A 19,279-nucleotide genomic window follows, 5' to 3' on the forward strand; every position below is an offset into this window, starting at 1 on the left:
ATAATCACACACACACCGCACAAAAGAGCCAGCAAAGCAAACAGCCCAACCATCAGAGGCCAGTGGGGAAAACCTCCCGTTTGGAAGCTGCCGTGTGATGTTGGACCAGTTGCCACTTGAAAAGCAGGACCTTTGGTTCTTTGAATGCATTCACACAAGCGTCCCCGCGTCCGGCATCAGGATCAGGATGCTGCTCAACCCTCCACCACCAATTCACCCGAGGGTCAACTTACCGGTGGGCATCGTGGCACCAGTCGGACTTGTAACTGGTTTGGCACTGGTTTGGACGAACGTGGGACTTCCAGGGCACCTTACATATCCAGAGTATTCCCAGCAGTATTCCCAGCAGTATTCCAAAGTTTGGGAGTCCTGTCTCAGTCAGTCATAGTGGATCCTTCCTCCGCTCGGCCACAACACAAGCAGGACCGGACGCACTCTCCGGCGCCTGCACTGGCACATCCACACACTCTCGTAGCCCTTCTCCTTCCTGTCTGCTCCCTCTGACTGCCTCTATCCGTCCCTTCCTCCCGCGGCAGCACATCCAGCGCGTACGAGCGCCTCAGAAGTGTGCATGTGTGCGTCTGCGTGTGTGTGTGTGTGTGTGTGTGTGTGTGTGTGTCAGAGCCTCGGCCTCTGCTCCCTCCCTGCTGGGTATTCCCCTCCCCCTGACTCCTCCTCTCTCTCCCCCACAGCCAAAAGTAAGGAGTTGGGAGTTCCACATTAAGAGCCTCCTCCTTCACCTATTCTGTCTTTCCTCCTTATTTATTTCCCCTCTTCTCCTCCTTTGGCTCCAGATTCACACTTTTATCTGTAGCTAACCAACGCATGCACGCGGGGCGGGCGGCTCCTTTTGTGCTCAGCGGGTCCACTGCTGTTAGCGCCCAGCTCCAGAGATCACACATGTACAGCCACTTTACACGCAAAAGGGGGGGTTCTGATCAATAGGTCTCGGACAAAGGCTCCACGTCCACGGTGACACGCTACGCTGCTCAATGGGCCCGGATCAGAGGGAGGCTGAAGCCGGAGGACGCGCGAGAGAGCTTCTAATCCCGTTTTGAGAATTTACATGAACATCTGGATCAAATGAAGCAGGACAAACAATGCCATGCGCCGGTTTCCAAACCCTGTGATGTGTCTCTACTCGCATCTACGGGTTTCATGGCTGATATTAAATGACATCTTTTTAATTTGATGCTTGGAATGTCTGCTGCAATTCATGCTTTTATGAAACAAAACATAAAACTCTTCTACAGACAACAACAACCGTTAGTAGAAATAAAAAAATTGAGAACTATGTAGGAAAATGATGGGGGAATTATATTGACTAATATTGACTTATATGTCACCAATGTCTGGCAGTTGATGGCAAATGGCTTCACCTCAGCACCACATGCTGCATCTGGACTGTTGTAACTCAGACCCGTCGCAACAGGTCCTCCGTCACACACACACACACACACACACACACACACACACACACACACACACACACACACACACACACACACACACACACACACACACACACACACACACACACACACACACACACACACACACACACACACACACACACACACACACACACACACACACACACACACACACACACACCAAAGCAAATCTCCTTACTATTTGTAGTTCCTCCTTAAAGACAGAAACTGGTCCCAGCAGCATGGGGTCCTGCTTAAACCACCCCCTTCTCCTAACCACTACAATAATAGAGACCCCCTGGACCCCCCCCCCCCCCACACACACACACACACAAACTGATAAGACCCAGAGAAGCACGACCCCTCTCTAATGGCCCGAGGGCCCATTGACCCACGAAGCCCCTAAACCTTCACTCCAAATCCACTCCCCCCCTCCCCCTCCCCTGCCACCTCTCTCACACACAAACACGGCCCATAATGAGCATAATGAGCACCTCTAAACACACAGAGGCCGCGTCCAAACCCCTCGCTTCAACCAAGCACGACCTGTTGATGACAGGAACCTACAGCAGTGGCCTGGCTTATCTGGCGGCCCCCCGTTTAGGCCGATGGCCCCCGCTCCACCCCCTCCTCCCTTCCTGGATGTGACTGGTCACCGCCTCGGGAGCTTTTCCCAGCGGACCTCGGTCCTTTTCAAGGCTCACAACTGCAACAAGCAGGCAGTAAGTGTTGAGACCCTACAAAGAGACAAACACCCTCTCCAGTCGGGACTGATGGCTGGAGAGGCCGCGGTGTTGCCAAGAGGACCGGGGCCGGAGCTTTGCTGGTCACTATGACGACTGGGAGGCATTCATCTCCGGGGCCGGGCGGCATGTGGAAAGACAGTGAGGGGGGAAGAAAGCGCTTATTGTCATTAAACCACTTCATTCCTCATAACGCCGGGGCAATGCAAACACCGAGGCAGGGCACAGGGTTCACACACGCGCACACGGCTTCTTCAGCAGCTCTGTAAACTGGGACCCAGCGTCTTGTGGATGCTTTACTGTGGCCGTAATAAAGTCTGTCCCCACCGCTTGAATGTCCTGGAGGTGGGAGGGCTACAGGCGGAAAGAGGCGGGGAACTAATTTGATGGTTGTTATTGCAGTGGTGTGTGTGTGTGTGTGTGTGTGTGTGTGTGTGTGTGTGTGTGTGTGTGGGCCCGATCTGCAGCTCACGCAGCCTCCTCATTTTCTCAGCTGTCCACACTTGAAGGCGAGGACTATGTTTCTGTGGTAACGTCTGCAGCGCGAGGACCAAACCGGGACAATGTGGGAGAGAAACAGACTTTGAGCCGAGACGGGCTCTGACTAATGGCTGGAGTTGTGGGTGGATGTGGGTGTGGGGTCATTCTTGTACAGTTCACCCCCCCGCGTCCGTCTTTGTCATTAGCAAGATGGATCATCCGCAGACACACTCGCCCTCTTTCTCTTTTCCTGTCAGATTCCTGAAGTGCCACTAACTCTTAAAGCTTTTGTTTCTGCCGCCACAGTTCTTCATTAACCCTTTCACTCACTGGCTCAGCCCATTAGCACTTCAATGGACTTTAAAGCGGAGAACCCGTCCTTCACTGCATCAAACAGATGATCACCACAAACAAGTAAAACCCAAACAAACCATGTGCCATTATTTAAAGGTCCTTCCGTAAATAGGCTCACTGTGAACGCGGTCCACTCGGCGGTGACATCATTCCTGGCTCAGACTTCAGTAAATGCAACATGGCAATAAATCAACGTGAATCAACAGCTGCCGTGCACTTTCTAGCTACCACTTCACCTATTATATACTCAGATACAGAGAAATAAAAAAAAACGAGCAAAGACAGGCTGGTTTCCATTCCGCCACCGTGGTCGCTAAGGTTAAAGGTCATCTTTGTAGGTCTACTTAAGAGTTTAACTCCAGGTTGATGTGGAAGAAAAGTGTTTTGTTCATGGTTTTCCAGTCAGTGATGGACAGAACCTGCCATTTAATTCTTCCCCGGTTCCTCTCAGAGCTCTTCCTCCTGCAGCAGCAAAGGGTCTGCAGGCTGGGCCACGACCGCATCAAGCATTTATGCGCGTCGCTGGCTAGAAATCAGGCCAACGAAGCGACTGGAGGTTATAAAAGTGCAGGAATCCCTCAGATTTGGCTGCGCTGGAGGAGCGAGCGGAGCGTCCAGGAAAACAAGAGCAGACTAAACAACAGTCGTGACCGGCAGCAAAAACAAGAGCAACCGTGACGGTTCCCCAGAATTAAACAGGTGGTTTCCAGGAGTTCATGTCAAGTAACTGAAAATCACGTCACTCCGTGAAGCAACACTTTGTTTTCCCTCTTTGGAGACAGAGCATCAGTTTCATTTCATTTGTGTTCATCTCTGTCAGGTTATACAGTAGTGTGTGTGTGTGTGTGTGTGTGTCACTACCCAGAGTTACACTGTGTTGAGTGACTATGTGAGCATGTGTGGCGGATATGAGGAGGAAGCTGTGTTTAGCCTTAGATTAAAATCCAGGACAAGGGTCCAACAGAGCGGAGACCAAGGGAATTTTCTCCCATTAGGGAAACACGTGACTCTGTGTTACGTTAAAATAATATAATATTGTCATATTGATTCATTTATATCTCCTCGTTACCGTACAAAAGGGTGGATTTTCATTAATTATCAGTATGCTAAAGGTTTTTACTAAAGGTTTTTACAGTAGGTTGTTACAGAAGAAACAACAACTGACTCAGAGTTAAACCAATAGAAACTAAATGGAAAACTGAAACTTTTCGTGCCAGAAACCAAAGTTTTTAAAGTCACACATGACAACAAATGAGTCCATCCTATTTTATCGGCAAATCTGTGTCCCTCAGAAGCTGAGTGCTCCAGTTAGAGCTCCAAGAATGAGGACACACCACAGAGGAGAACACACACACACACACACACACACACACACACACACACACACACACACACACACACACACACACACACACACACACACACACACACACACACACACACACACACACACACACACACACACAGATTTATTACTGTATATTGAAACTGCGTCAACTCACTGACGATAAAAAATATCTGACTTCTGCAGTTTCCTGATTATTTTACCAACTAAATCAAGCTGGAGAGCAGCAGCTAAATCACGGGGCGCCAGATGTTGGATTTATCAGCCTTCCCCAAACAAAACAAACCCACCTATCAGCACACGCAGCAGCGCCGCCACAGGACCGGTCAGCTTGAGCAGAAAACGCTGGTCTGACTCCAGTCTGCTGTGGGGTCTAATTACACAAGTGGGCAAAGGTTTCATTAGAGTCACACTAAATTGAAACTCTGGGCAGAGTAATTGGAGATCAGACTAGGTTTGCTGACTCCACAGCTATAATTATGATTAAATAAAGACCTGGACTTTTAAAAAGGGCAAAAGTCTGTAGTGTGGCTGATCCCACTGTGAAAGCAGAGACATTTACAGTAGCTTAACGCAGAAGCCATGTACTGTGTCGCAGCAGTCTAGAATTACCCACAAAGACAACCTGTCACCCACCTCGCAGAGACCATTCCCACGATTATCCCTTCCTCAGCTGCTCGTGTCCCAGTATCCTTTCACCGGGTAGATCCATGTCCGGGCATTGGAAAAGTTTCACGCAGTGTCAGAGAGGGAGGCTGGAGTCAAGGCGGCCCCGGTCCGCGGTCCACACCTCTTCAGTATGAGGTCAGACGGGAGAGAAAAAGAAACAGTAACGGACCGGAGAGAGAGAGAGAGAGAGAGAGAGATGAGGGGAACAGATGGAAGCAGAATGCAGCGGAACTGGCTGCCCACTGGGAGGGGAGGGGGGGAGACGGGGAGAGAGGAGCCTGCACATCCACGCAGCCCACTTCCTGACCAATTACTGCTGCAAGACTAGTTTCTCTCCCTCTTCGCAGCCAGGACCTTGTTCTCCCTCTCTCTCTCTCTATCTATCTGGACTGGACGGTGGCCAGCGCTGCAGGAGCGAGTGACCGAAGTGACACTGACGGGACGGGAAAATGAAAAAAGAGGCCAAAGGAGTCGTCGGCGAAGCCGTGGCAACGTGAGGAGAAGGGAAACGAGCAGGAGGAGACGAGGGGTCGCACGATGCACGCAGCATCCACATACGAGCACGTTGGATGCGAGAGGTCTGAAAGGGTCAAACTGCACCAAAAAAAAATACGGAGCGGAGATCACAGGGCTCCGGGCTCAAAGAGCAACCTGCTGTGAGCCGCTCCGTGTGAGCGCACAGAGAAAACACCCGAGCGACTGGTCATTGTGTGAGTAATTTGGTCATTGTTCTGCGTCCAGAGCAGGACGGAGGAAAGTCCCCTCTCCCAGCGAGAGGCTGTTATTCCTGCCTGCTGGTAGCAAGGCTTCCTGGGATTGATAAAGCACACACACACACACACACACACACACACACACACACACACACACACACACACACACACACACACACACACACACACACACACACACACACACACACACACACACACACACACACACACACACACACACACACACACACACACACACACACACACTTCAGGTTTTTCCAAGAAAAGCAGCGCTGCACGCGAGTCTCCAGCACTTTGATAAGGAGCAACAACACACTTTGCTTCAAAAACATGACCTACTTCTTCGTTACTCATTTTACGTGAGTGCCCCGTGTCAATCAGCCGAGGAACTTTCTGTGTGTGACCTACTGAAACACTGACCAGTGCCCAAAGCTGATATAAACAAACCAAACAGAGTCCTCGTATCGGAGCGACACCTTCCAGTTACAGTCGGACAAAGACGAGGACAGACGAGAGGACGTTTCCGCGGGAAAAACGAGCGGTTGAACCGTTGCTCATTGTTATCATTGCTTTTATTTTGCTTCGAGGACAAGACGGGTGGAGTTTGGTAGGAGAGTCAGCTGGCTCGTCAACAGCAAAACAACCGTAATGGACTTTCAGCTTTTTCCTGTCATTGTTCCACATCAGTAGGTGGTCACGACAATGGAACTGTTTAAAATGGAGCGGTTTCTTTGTATTTTATATGTTATGCAAATCTGTATAACCGTCAAAAGACATGAATCATGAATGAATCTTGAATATATTCAGGTGATCCTTCATTGTTGAAAATAACAGAAAGTAGGTGAAGTCCAGGAGGCGCTGATGTCATGAACCCAGAATATAAAAAGGAAGCCGGTCACGTCCTGTTCCAAATACGCAGGTGCTGCCGGTCTGCGAGGTAATTTCAGAAGAAAATAGCTGCATGCAATGGAAAAAGGGAGGAGGCTGGTATATTTTTGCTCGTGGGGATGGGATGGATATAGAGAGAAGTTGTGCTCAACAAGAGAAGAGGCCAAATAAAAGTTGAACTAGGCATGAGCTTAAAACAGGAAGCACAAACTCACATTTCCTCCCAGTCCTCTGCTTCCTCAATGTGATTGTTCGTAATCTGAAGGCCTCAAACAGGATGTGACATCATCGAGCAGGTGAATCATGCCATGTGATGGCTTCTGACCTTTTCTGATCCAGGGATTTCATGGAGTAAGTGTCTGAGTGCAGCTTCTTAATTGGTCATTTAAAAGAGATTATACTGAGATTGAGATTTAATATTGGTGATGGCAGAACAAGTAACATGCAGCGTAAAAAGCAGAAAGCAAAGAATCATCAGCCTGAAATCAGTGAGTCTCCCATCGTCCCTGAGGCGCACACACACATTAAACTAATATTTCTTAAGAAGCGTAACTGATACGACCTCTGAGGGTTTCAAACATGAACGGAACATCTTGCATGTGTTTGGCGTGAAGATTAAACGTGTTACAATATAGTTAAAAGGGGGGAAAAGAGGCCACATCTCGACAGCTGAGCGGCCGCGTTCACAAGTGGGAGCCAAAATGCGTCAGTTCACGCGCGATGAGGCAGCGGCACCGCACGGCGTCCGCGGCTCCGATTAGGAGCCTGAGCCCGATAAAGAGCCGGGAGAGCGTGTTGGCAGGTTCCCTTTGACCCGCCGGGCCTTTGGTTTGGGCCTTTCCCATGCCGGTGAGAACCCCCTCCGCTCTTCAGGGAACCCAAGATGTCACCGCGCACAAAAGCAGCCGTGAAAGCCGTCCAACTCAAGCAGGGGCTATTATTTACAGTACTAAAGGAAAGTGGCTCCTCTGCTGAACAGGAGCCCTCCCTAAGAGCGTCGGCCGCCGGCTTTCATTCCTCCGGCTCTTTTCTCCGCCCGCACTCTGCTCCCGTCGTCCCTCTCGCTTTCGAACCCGCGTCCTCCCACCGTAATAAAGTCAATAATGGGTTTTGAGACTTGGAAGCCCCAAATTAGGAGCCGGCCATAAACGGTGGCCTTGTCGGCCGCCAGTGAGCCTTTCATAGCTGGGTCTCATGATGAGAAATGCCACTTTGTAAAAAGAAGCATAGAAGAAGAATAAAAGGGGGAGAAAACAGCCGATGAGGCAAATATGGCAAAGAACCTGTTGAAACTAAAGGCAGCAGGGGGCACGAGGGGCTTGAAGGGATTTGTTACAGGTACTGGCGCTACAGGCTTTTATTAGTTGCTTAGCAACATAACTGTGGGCTGTTTGCTTTTCCTGAATCTGTTGGACTGACACGTCGGTCAACGCCTGCTGCAGACGCCTGGAACAGCTGAGACCGCTCCATCTGATGCATGAGGTGATATTTAATCTATAGGCGCCACGGCATCAAAGACACTGAACGGAGAGAACTGGGGGTTGTTCAAAGCAGCTTCGTCACCTGCTGTTTACAGGGCGTCCAGTCGTTAGTGACAGGTCCTAACTACCGCCAGATGTGGCCGCGAGGAAGATGATCCCCATAAACTCCTCAGCAGATACAGAGTCCTGACTCAGCACTTTTCACGCCCTGAAGGAACAAGGACGATGAGACGAGAGGACGTGCGCCGCATCGGGCTTCCGGCATCGGAAGCTGCTTTTTATGTAGAGCAGTACATCAGAGTATTTTATTGAAACAATAAATGGCTGCATAACGTGAGAAAACATCTGGATGAGACCAAACTCTGGCCCAAAGACAAGACTGGGATGCTGTCCTTCAATCTGCGCGGTAACTGTAGCCCTCATTATCCCCCACCCGCTTTCTCTATGTGGTTATCTGTCTCAAGGGTTGCTGCAGTGGCCGACCCTTGTATTGTGTTTCAGCTGAAGTGTGCTGCTAATATAAGCCATCAGTGGATTCAATGCTAACGTCGACCCCCCCCCCCCCCCACACACACACACAAACACACACACACAAACACACTCATGCACCACTTCCTTTTATTTACCCAACTCATTGTTCAGACCACATCTGCTGAGGGCCAAGGGCACAATGGCTGCTCCATGTAGACAGCTGACTACACACACACACACACGCACACACAATGCTTTCCTGCAGCAGACAGACACAAGCCATCATTCCTAAATATCCACAGAGTCTGATACCACCTGTTACACACACACACACACACACACACACACACACACACACACACACACACACACACACACACACACACACACACACACACACACGCGCGCTATAAGTCTGCGCAGCTAAAACCAGCTAACTCTGCTGAGTGCAGTTGTCCGTTTGACTAAGTGCTGCAGATGACAGCTCATTACAGCCTGTCTGCATCTCGTCACACTTTAATCCAACAGGAAGTCAGCGGGGGGGCTTTAAAAAGCCACCACATGGCTCACCGCCGCCGTGGCCCCGAGGCCCTCTGCTCACAGCAGCTGAGGAGTCAAGCACGATGACCCGCCCTGCGTCCAGCATAAACATACAAACACGCCCGACGGCTGCAGGGCTCCCGAATCCCGAGGCTCTTGAACGCACCGTGTGCGACAACGTCTGATTCAGCCATCCAGTTATTTCCTATGAGGACGGGAGCTGCCCAGCGTGGGCCCTGTGGTGTAAACATCATCAGTGAACAGGTCTGCGCCAGCGAGCCACGGCGGTGGGACAGAACGGGGAAGACAGGAAACCAGCGCGGTTTCCATTTTCAAACGCACCACAGATCCCCATAAATCAGAGGCAGGTAGCGAAGGCCTGCATTTAGGCACCTTAGGCGGCTCACACCTCAGGTTTCTCTAATTTGTGCTTTATTGCGAGGCTCTTTTGGTTTTCCATTGTTACGCCCGGTCGGCGTTTCCTGTATTTTTTGGCCGGCAACGCAGCAACAGAGGCCGCGTCTCATTTTTCACTCCCTCTACATATTTTCTCCTGTACAGGAAACAGTCGCTTGTCAACACTGCAAATAAATGCTGTTTGTTTCCCAACGCTGTCTGGGTTTTGTTTTTTGGGCCGTTTGGATCTCGAATCCGAGTGGAGCTGACATGTGATATACGCATGTTTTCCTAAACCACGCAGACCATAAAAAGATGGTTTGAACCGATATTTAGGGGGAATGTGAAACACACACACGCAACCGCTACAGCTGCAAGATCTTCTCCACAATAACTTGTATTTATTATTATAAAAAACGCTGTCGCCTACGAGCCCATAAAGAAGGGAGACGCTAAAGTGAACAGCTTTAAATAATCATAAAGCTCAATAAGAAACCAAATGTCCACCAGCCTCCACTAATCCTCTGCTTGTGGAGGCATCCGCACGGTTCCACCCCAGCGTTCAGCGAGTCAGACCCCTGCCCATCATAGAAGGGGGAGGGGGGGGGCCTGCAGACCCGCTGCACAACAATAAAACAAAGCCATCACACGGGGGCTGATGGGGGACGCGGGTGAGGAGGGAGGGCAGAAAGTGAGAGGAACAGCTGCCGGGTGGGAGACCTGGATGGGGGGGGGGTCCTTTTCTCTGTCAATGAAATAAATTACTTTTATGTTTGCAGCCTGTTCAGTCTATGCTTAGCTGATTGGAGGGACACTCCCCCACACAGACCCCCCGCTCACAGATTGGAAAGTGAACAGTGACATCAACTCTGATTGGAACAGCTCTGCTAAATTTGGCTAAAGAGCCTGAATGCAGCGCTCCGCTGGGGTCCACACACACACACACACACACACACACACACACACACACACACACACACACACACACACACACACACACACACACACACACACACACACACACACACACACACACACACACACACACACACACACACACACACACACACACACACACACCTACCTCTGGGAGCAGCTCCCAGTTGTCGGGTCGATCCCCGTGTTTAGCACATCTGTCACCACTCGGCGAGTCCAGCCTCAGCAACACTGCTTTTAATGAGGGGATTCCTCCGGCAGCAACAGTTTGTTTATAGTGAGTGTGTGTGTGTGTGTGTGTGTGTGTGTGTGTGCGCGCTCCAGTGGGTTCGAGTCTGACCTTTAACCGTTTTCCTAGATACCACCCTTTGCTGTCGTCCATTCCACTTGCCCTCAAAATAAAATAACCACGAAGCGAGCTGTAAAATATTCATTCTGCTGCCATTATTGCATCTTGTCCTGACACATTAAGAGTCAAGAGCGATTCTCAAGAACAGCTTAGCTCATAAACGTATATTACCATCATTGCTTTAGTGCCTTGGACATGCAACAGAAAGCAACCTATCCCCGTGCTAATAAACTTTACGACGCCGCTCGCAGCCTGTTGTTGGTTACCTGCCGGTCTCCAAGAAACAAGCTGCGTGTGTGCGTACAAGTATGTGCGCTGGGTGGTAAAACGCAGGGCACCCCTCACACACCGCTCTCCCGTGATTGGTTGGTTTGACCCGCAGGTCACGCGGTGGAGTTGGTTGAGCCCCTGGCGACGTTCAAATACAGCTGCTGGGTCCACTCTGCCTGCCATTAGGAGACGGACTGCGAGCAAACACAGAGGCTACCAACAGATTTACGGCTCGAGGCCTAAACTCATTTAATTCGGGACACCTTTAAGCAGTTAATGCAAACTAATTTAGAACAGGATCACCACAGATCCTCTCTTTCCGTCCCTCGGCCTCTTTCACTTGGCACTTCTCTATGCGCACACGTTTAAATGGACGGATGCTAGGAATAGAGTACTAAAGTTGGGGGGGGGGGGATGTGTAGACATAACAAAATCAGAGAGGAAAGAAGCCAGCCACATATACAGGGCCCTGGGGAACACACTGGAGAGGAGGGAGGTGCCAAGGCCAACAATGGCACACATTCACATTCTGGTCCAAGCTACGAGTTCCTAGTAGCCTCATTATTAAGTAAGTGGAAACGAAACAGCGTAGGAGTCAAAACCTGGCACCCGCAACCCTCCTGCTGAGTTGATACACAAACAACAGGTGGGTGATTAATTGTCTGGAGTCACAGTTTGGCCACTTGATCTACAGTAGCTTCTAGACGAGTGCAATGCAACAGTGGATGGTGTAATATAACCCGTGTCACCATTATTACATTATTAAACAAACAGCCCGTGGGACGTCGTGAGTCAGTCTGAGTCTGTGTAACAGAAACCCTAATCACAAAATCCCCCAGGCCGCTCCCTTAGTGTCGTCTTCCACCACCAGCGCTTACCTGCTGACTGAGACGGACTGACGGCTAGAAAGCAGGAACATCGGGGGGAATTCCTGAGTGGCTTCGTATTAAATCAATGAGGACATAATAGAAGGAGCATTGACTCTCTGATAAGTGACGACCGTGCATTTTCTACCACAACATTCACCTGTTAAACTTGGCGAGGAATCTGCCCGGCTGGCGCGAACGTGTCACTGGTCCTCGTGGGACGTTCGCCAGTTGTGGTGAGCGGTGACCCCTGACCCCACGTGTCATTCCCCGCCCCCCATCCACAGCCCCCTCTTGCGCTTTCCCCTGTAAGTCCATTGGAACGGGGCCCGTGAGGATGCGACGCTCAAGAACTTAGATGAAAGCTGCTCTGTCTCAAACGTAGAAGAGCAAAGACTGCTTCTAACAACTTCTACATTTAGAGTAGAACAGTCTGACCATGACCTCTGACCTTTAGTTTAAATGACAAGAAGATGTGTGCTCATTGTGTATATATATATAATGTTTTGTTCTGTTATTTTTCATACAACTTGACAGAGGCTATAAACTAAAAGGTCGGGCTGCTGTTTAATGAATGCATGAGCGTCTGACTACAGCGATTGTCATAAAACTCACACAGAGCAGCACTAAAATTAATGTAACACTAAGCGTCGCCACAATGTGTCTGCTAAGAATAGCTGGTGTTCAGTCAGGGGGGCATTAAAGCCGCCCTCAGCACACACATTAAAATACCTCCTGAAGGAACCCATTGGGAGCGCTCGCGTCACCGGGCCAAACTTTCCCTCCCGTCACCAACCTTGTAATTAGTCGCAACATGTTTTTACAGCAGATCTCTAAAGCACTTTAAGCTGCGTGCTTGTACTTAAATCGCAGACTGGTCGCCTGTCTGTTGCACAAACACGGGCACCTGTGCGTTATCGGACGCTTCCTTTAGGAGCCGGAGCTCGTGTGGAATCAGCGCCTATTGTTCCTCCGTTAGCCAACGGTCCCGTTTGACGGATTTAAACCGGAGACACGCTCTCAGCACCTCAGACCTGCAAACCTGGTCCGACCGGAGCCAGAGAGCGCCGGAAAATCCAAAAGTCAGTTTCTAGAGAACAATACCTGCGCAAACAAACCTGGCAACGTCGTCACACAGATCAAGTCATGGTTCCTATGTAGGATGTCTGTATTTAGCCCCAGGGTAAAGAGGTCAGGACCGTTTTTAAATCTGGGTCATATCTTCAAAAGGAACGTCTCCTCTTTCACTCCAGAACCTTGAAACCTTTCACGTGTCATTTCTAACCACCTGGCGGCTTTGTCACGTCCCGCCTGCAGTGCCGCACTGACGCATGCTGACACATAGCACGAATACAGGGAATCAAATATTAAATTTGCGCATTGGAGACAAAAGGAACGATTGGCTCCGTCTCGCGGTAACACAAGCCTCCAAAAGCAGGTCCCTGCACGCGGACCCGCCGCTCCAGTCTGGGCCGGACCCCGAGACGCAAACTTAACCGTTAACGTGCACACTTGCAGGAATGGAATTATTATGACAGAGAGTTTCAAAATAAAGCGCCTCGTCCGGTGACCGACAGCGTATTCGACCCCGCTACGACCTCACCCGGCCTTTGCATGTGAAAGAGCATGGTTTGCATGTCAGCCCAGGTCTGCCCTGTTGTTTGCATCGCACCTCACGACGGTCGGTGAAGCTGACTGACACCTGGCACAACCAGGACCACCGCCCGAAAGGTGGAGACAGATCAGCTCCGTCCTCGAATGAAGATTGGACACGGCAGCATAACTCACAGGCGGATCCGAGCAGAACTGGGCAAAGTGCTGCTTCGGCGATGAAAACCACTGCAGATACGCATCTCGTCTCCGATGGAATCACAGGCGGGTTTCTTCCGCCCGCAGCGTCTTTGAACGCCACATGTGATCTGGAAGCGCTTTACGCAGGTCTGAGCGCACGCTCCACCTGGACCTCGACGGAACCAGAGCGGGTCGTGGCCCGACCTCAGATCTTCAAGGGGGAGAAACGTGATACGGCACCGAACCGAAGGCGCCCAGCGTGAAGCATCTATGCGAAAGTCCTCCAGTAAAAAGATGGGTCATGAAACGGACGGAGGAAAACACGACGCCTGCAACTCAGTAACAAGAGCAAGAGACTCACAGCAACGCAACGTCAATACGCTCAAAACAATACAACTCAGAGGCTTCATCCTCTGGAGACCACGACTCCCAACATGAACATCCGTGCCCATCGCGTGCTGATATTTCCGTTCAAAGCCAACAAAACGCTAAAAATGGCTTCCTTTGAGCCTCGCGTAGAATTACGCAGGGCCACGATGTCATCCGTGGAGTAAATCACCTGAACACAGCGGCTGACATGGGAGAAGAGGGGCCGGCCGGTACAGGGGGCACCCTGGGGAGCGGAGGGGCTAAGGTCGCCGGCCTCCGATTGCATTCTCACACCAGCCGGACGCCGGAAAACACCTGGCAACCTTCTCCAACCGCGAGGATGAACCGTCACCACTGACTTACTGCTCCTAAGGTGAGAGGAAGCAGGCTGATGTTTAACAATCGCACGAACAATGTTTCAGAAGCTTGAGTCGCTAGAGAGTTTGATCCACTTCTAACCTACTTTCAGCTAGAATGCAAATGAGCGTCAAGCTTCTGCGCGTCTGTGCGCCAGCGACAGCAGGAGCGAGCGTCAGTGTCGTTTCCTTTTTTTCCTCCTCAGTCACAGAAGCGGAGCGCAACATGTGGGTCGCGGTGGCATTCGGCATTAATCATCACTCGTGAAAGCTGGACTGAGTCGGTGTGAGATGGGATGGATAAACAACTGAGCGGCTCCTTCCTCCTCCGTCTGCAGCTGTTGCGTAACTGAGGTTCGTCTCAGCGAACGCTGAGTTTGAAGCGCACCCGTGCGTTTCGGAAGCTGTCGCCTTCACGCGTCATCACCAGCGGCGGAGCTGCTTCCAGATCGGCCTCCGTCACGCGCCGACATCCCCAGACTAACCCGGGGCCGCTGTCCCGCGTGCACGCGCAGCTCACACCTGCTCCCCTATCGCCACAATCACGAGATCGGGGGCGCGCGTTTTTTCCGCGTCGTCTCCTGCGGCGAGTTAATGGAAACGACGGGGTTTGGAGAAACTGCTGTCGCACTTACTGGTTTTGTTTGAAGGCGTCTTCGGAGAGGACACGCGTGGGAGCCGTCGGTTCCGTAGAGACAGGTCGCTCTTCATTATAAGCCGGCGTCCTTCACGCTTCACTCAGCTGCTTTTCCTCCTCTGCTTGTCCGGTGGCAACAAATCAATGACTTCACTGGGCCGGTGTCGGGTTGCGTCATAACCCTGACCGTCAGATGATCGTCTTAATTATTCAGCTTTTAATTATCTTAAATTCTCAAACCTAAAACACTGACATCAGCACGCATCCCCCTTTAGAAGAAAAAAAAGTTAATCGAACCTTAAAGACGTCTTCTTGAATAAAAAAGACATTTTCATCAATTAGTAAAATTGTATTCCTGCATCATTAGTGCCATAAAAATCGCTTGTCAGTGTCAGTGTAAATACTGTAATGTGTTCAGGGATGTTCAGACAGTAGCTGCCTTCTGTTGAGGTCCCATAACTGTAGTTCATCTACAGAATAATAAGTCATCGATCTTATCTGAACTTTCCTTATTATTAAATTACAATGAGACACAACCATTGACAGTGTTTCAGGAAGCAGCCTGAGATACTGATTGTTTTTACTGCTCTGGGTGCAGTTCAACAGCTGCAGCTCCTCATGTCAGACCAAGAACTTTTAAATGAGAAATGGAAAGAAGGTGACACACGATGAGTCAGTTTAATTTTGTGGAGGTTAACTCATCTAAATCGAGCAACTGGTGACCTTTGCTCATAATTTACTTGTTGAAGTTGAACAAACAAATTAAATTGAAAGTGAAACCTCCCCAAACAAAAATGAAGCTGATATAAATGTGATGCTAACCATGTTATTTACTGCAGGTCTGGAGTTTCCTGTCGTGCCGCCCTTAGACCTGTTCATATTCATATTGTGCATATTGTGCCGGGAGCCCGTGACTGGAATGCTTTCTGCCGCCGTAACTCCGGCCTCGGCGTCGTTCCGGCCCAAATGCCGGTCCCACGGGGGCTCGGAGCCGCTCCTTACAGTATCGTCTTTCCCACAGCGCGATGACTTCATTGTCAACTGAAACCGCTGAAAATCCCGAAAGTGATCAGAATTCCCCCTCAGGTAGCAGCTGAACAGACACAAAATGCCAAAGCGCTCTGTTATTGCTGTCAGAGTCGAACCTCCCAGCGAAAGAAATTTTAGTCAGCTAATAACAGTTTTCCTCGCGCGTGCTTCGACAGGCCCGGCCTCGCGTAGCTCAGTGAAAGTAACTGCGGCCTCAATAGTTTTCAGGAGCTCTTCCCACTGGACTGGTTGTTTCTGACAGCAAAAATAAAACCAGGAAACGAGCTCCATTTGTCAACGTGCATTGTCTGTGCTCACTTCTGCATCGAGCATCGCGAGGAAATTATGCGCTGCTCAAAACAGGCTTTTATCTGTCACGGCTCTGACTGTGGGAGACACAAAATGACTTCCTGGCTTCAAGATAAATATTTCCTGCATCTAAACCTGCTCATGCCCATCTGATAACGTGGCTAATGGGTTGTTGCGCTCCTGACTTTTGTGTTTGCGTCATGACGTGTTCCTCAAATAGCCTTGTTTTGTTTCGCCGTGCGTTTCGAACACAACTGACTGGGACTCAGCTGATGTGTGAGGCGGGCGAGCAGAAGCTAGAAAGGCTGACTTCAGTCACGCCATGGAGGTGAACGGCTGCTGGCGTTTATGGTGTCAGAGGGCGATCTGGCAGATGAAAGGCCCAAAATAGGCCCAGGGAGTTTTCTTTCCCACACACAAAGCTATAAATAAACAAATGAGGGCAGCCAGAATGAAATATCTTAAATTTGACAGGGGCGACGATTACAGGTTCCAAAGCTTCCCTTAGCGCTCACATTCGAGTCTAGTGTCTTTATTCCAGCCTTACAATATAGATCTTTTCCTGTACAACTTCACACGAGGAGCTTATCTCCATCACAATCGGTGGAATCCTGGAAGCCCCCGGACGGCGGCTTTGACTTCAGAGGGGGCGGCCTTGTGTGCGAGGCAGACAGAGAGGGAGTCTTTGTAACATCGGACCCTGCGACAGAAAGAGCCGGGGCGCTCGCCAGGATCAATGGACACCAGCACAAGGAGTCGCCGAGCCGGCAGGAAATGCCTCCGAGGGCGTGTAACGCGCCTCTGATCGCTGCCCGCGTGACGCGCGTTGACGCTGATGCGCGTCCAGTGCAGCAGGAAGAAGAGCTGACGCGTGATTCACTGACTCATTTATTATACATGCTTTGCTCACACATGGTGAGAAGTGGAGTTTTGCATGAGGTCCGCTCACTCAGTGGCCGTTGCTCACATCCTCCTGCGACTCAACCCCCCCCCACTCTCACTGCCAACCCCCGGATGACCCGATGACCCGCTGCTCAGTTTCCCAGAAACCTGAACCGCCTCTACCTACAAACCTGGACTTTAAATCCACCCCCTCATAATCTCGCTTAATCATTCTCCTCCTGTCATCTGTTGCGCGTCGGTAGCATTAAATGTCCTATTTGTGTCAGAGGGGAACGCTGGGATCCACCCACTCAACTTTGACACATGGCCTCTGGCTGTGCGGCAAGGCAGGTGTGGCAGGTGGGGGGTCTGGTGGAAATGAGAGCCTGTTCTCTTCATCAGCCGCAACCTTGGGAGGGCGACCGAGCCACGTCTAGGTCAGAAACCTGCACCACCCGTGGCTCACCTGAGACCGGCTCTGGATTTAACCTCCACAATGGCAGCAGTGTTTACCGCCTCGCACAAGGGCCATTATTATGAGGCTGCGAGGAGCGAAAAAGCGTGTTAAACCTCTCCGTGTGGAAGCGTGGAGGCGGAGCCGCGCCTCTAATGTGCCCGACCGTCGTGCTGCATAGCTAGTAATGAGCGACTGTGAATGCTAATGTATGCTAAAATGTCAGAATGACATTTAAAACGGACACTTAGAGGCAAATCACAAGCACACCTTTACATCTACACCTGCTTCCTACAGATTTCAGACATGCGCTAATAAAAATATCTTTTGAAAACACATTTAGAAACCTTTCTGTGTTTTGCAATGTCTTCTGATGCTGAACCAAATATGTGACTGTGGCCACAGCATCAGCTAGAATGTCCTGAGAGGACCTGAAGCGTGGCCAGCAGGTGCTCCTCCGTCTCCGCCTCCCTACTTTATAGATAGTGGGCGGATGGAACTAGGCTGTGGCTTTGCTAAAGTTAGCCATGCAATTAGTTCATACACTAATTAGCTGCGAGAGGAGCAGAGGCGCACTAGATTTCCCCCGTGTCCAAAGCCTGAATAAGAGTAAATGAGGTCCTGGCAGCAGCAGGAAATATCCAAGTATTAATGAAGAAAATAACTCTCTGCATTTTGCTTCCAAAACTATGGATCAGGTGCAAGTTGGTGACAGTGCGATGCAGCTGGAGCATTGGTTTTACCTCCATCTCTCCCATACCTCACCTCCTGCTTGGGTAAAAATGTGTTTTTGCTTAAGCGGCTCTTTGAGGCTGCATTCCCATGCGTGCGTCTGCTGGAGACGCTCGCCAAGCGAAACACTTCATTGGAAAAACAGAGAAACGATGACAAGTGTTGCTTCAATCACATAGGGCGTGTGTGCATGTGTGTGTGCGTGCGTGCGTGCGTGCATGTGTGTGTGCGTGCGTGCGTGCGTGCGTGCGTGCGTGTGTGTGTGTGTGTGTGTCTGTGTGTGAGCCGCACAGACAACCGTTTCCCGGGGTGAAGAGTCTGGAGGGGTCATAAAACAATTAGAGCTCTGTTTGAGAGCGGGACGTGTCCTCTCAGGTGCGGCGGAGGCTCTTGGGCCGCTGAGCAGATCAATGTCACGGCTAACGCTTGTCATGAACATGGCGCACGCTTCGCTGGAGCGACATGGACATGCTGCACACTCGCAAGGTCAACTCAATGCATTCCACCTTGAATTACATTCCTGTCATTTCAAAATACTAACTGACTGTTGTTTCAGGTCATTGGTCACTTGATGAGAGACAGGTTTATAGTTTCTACTCCTGTTAAAGCATCCAACCAATATATTGCCAGTAAATGACTCACTTCAATAGTTTCCAATATAAATGGAGCTTTTCCAGGAATAGTTTTGCAGCTTTTTTGCAGATATAACAATACATAGATGCACAGGTTCTCTAGAAATTCACCACTAACTAAACACCTATGTTG

At 50.3% G+C, this 19,279-nt stretch overlaps 1 protein-coding gene across 4 annotated transcripts in view; it reads right to left on the reverse strand.

Annotated features, from left to right (window-relative positions):
• The window catches only part of LOC114849438 (pleckstrin homology domain-containing family G member 1), a 35,853-nt gene extending 20,604 nt beyond the window's left edge, over nt 1-15,249 (reverse strand). The window contains exon 1 of one of the 4 annotated variants that reach the window (XM_029140896.3): nt 15,107-15,249. In XM_029140896.3, coding sequence (XP_028996729.1) covers nt 15,107-15,182 — 76 coding nt within the window. In that variant the 5' untranslated portion in view covers nt 15,183-15,249. Of the gene's footprint in view, nt 1-233; nt 610-4,991; nt 5,251-14,305; nt 14,329-15,106 lie in introns of those variants that run through there. The other 3 variants (XM_055506110.1, XM_029140898.3, XM_029140897.3) reach the window with 3 other exon arrangements.
• Nucleotides 15,250-19,279: the final 4,030 nt, after the last annotated feature.

The sequence above is a fragment of the Betta splendens genome, chromosome 24 (genome assembly GCF_900634795.4).
Source record: "Betta splendens chromosome 24, fBetSpl5.4, whole genome shotgun sequence".
Lineage (NCBI taxonomy): Eukaryota > Metazoa > Chordata > Actinopteri > Anabantiformes > Osphronemidae > Betta > Betta splendens.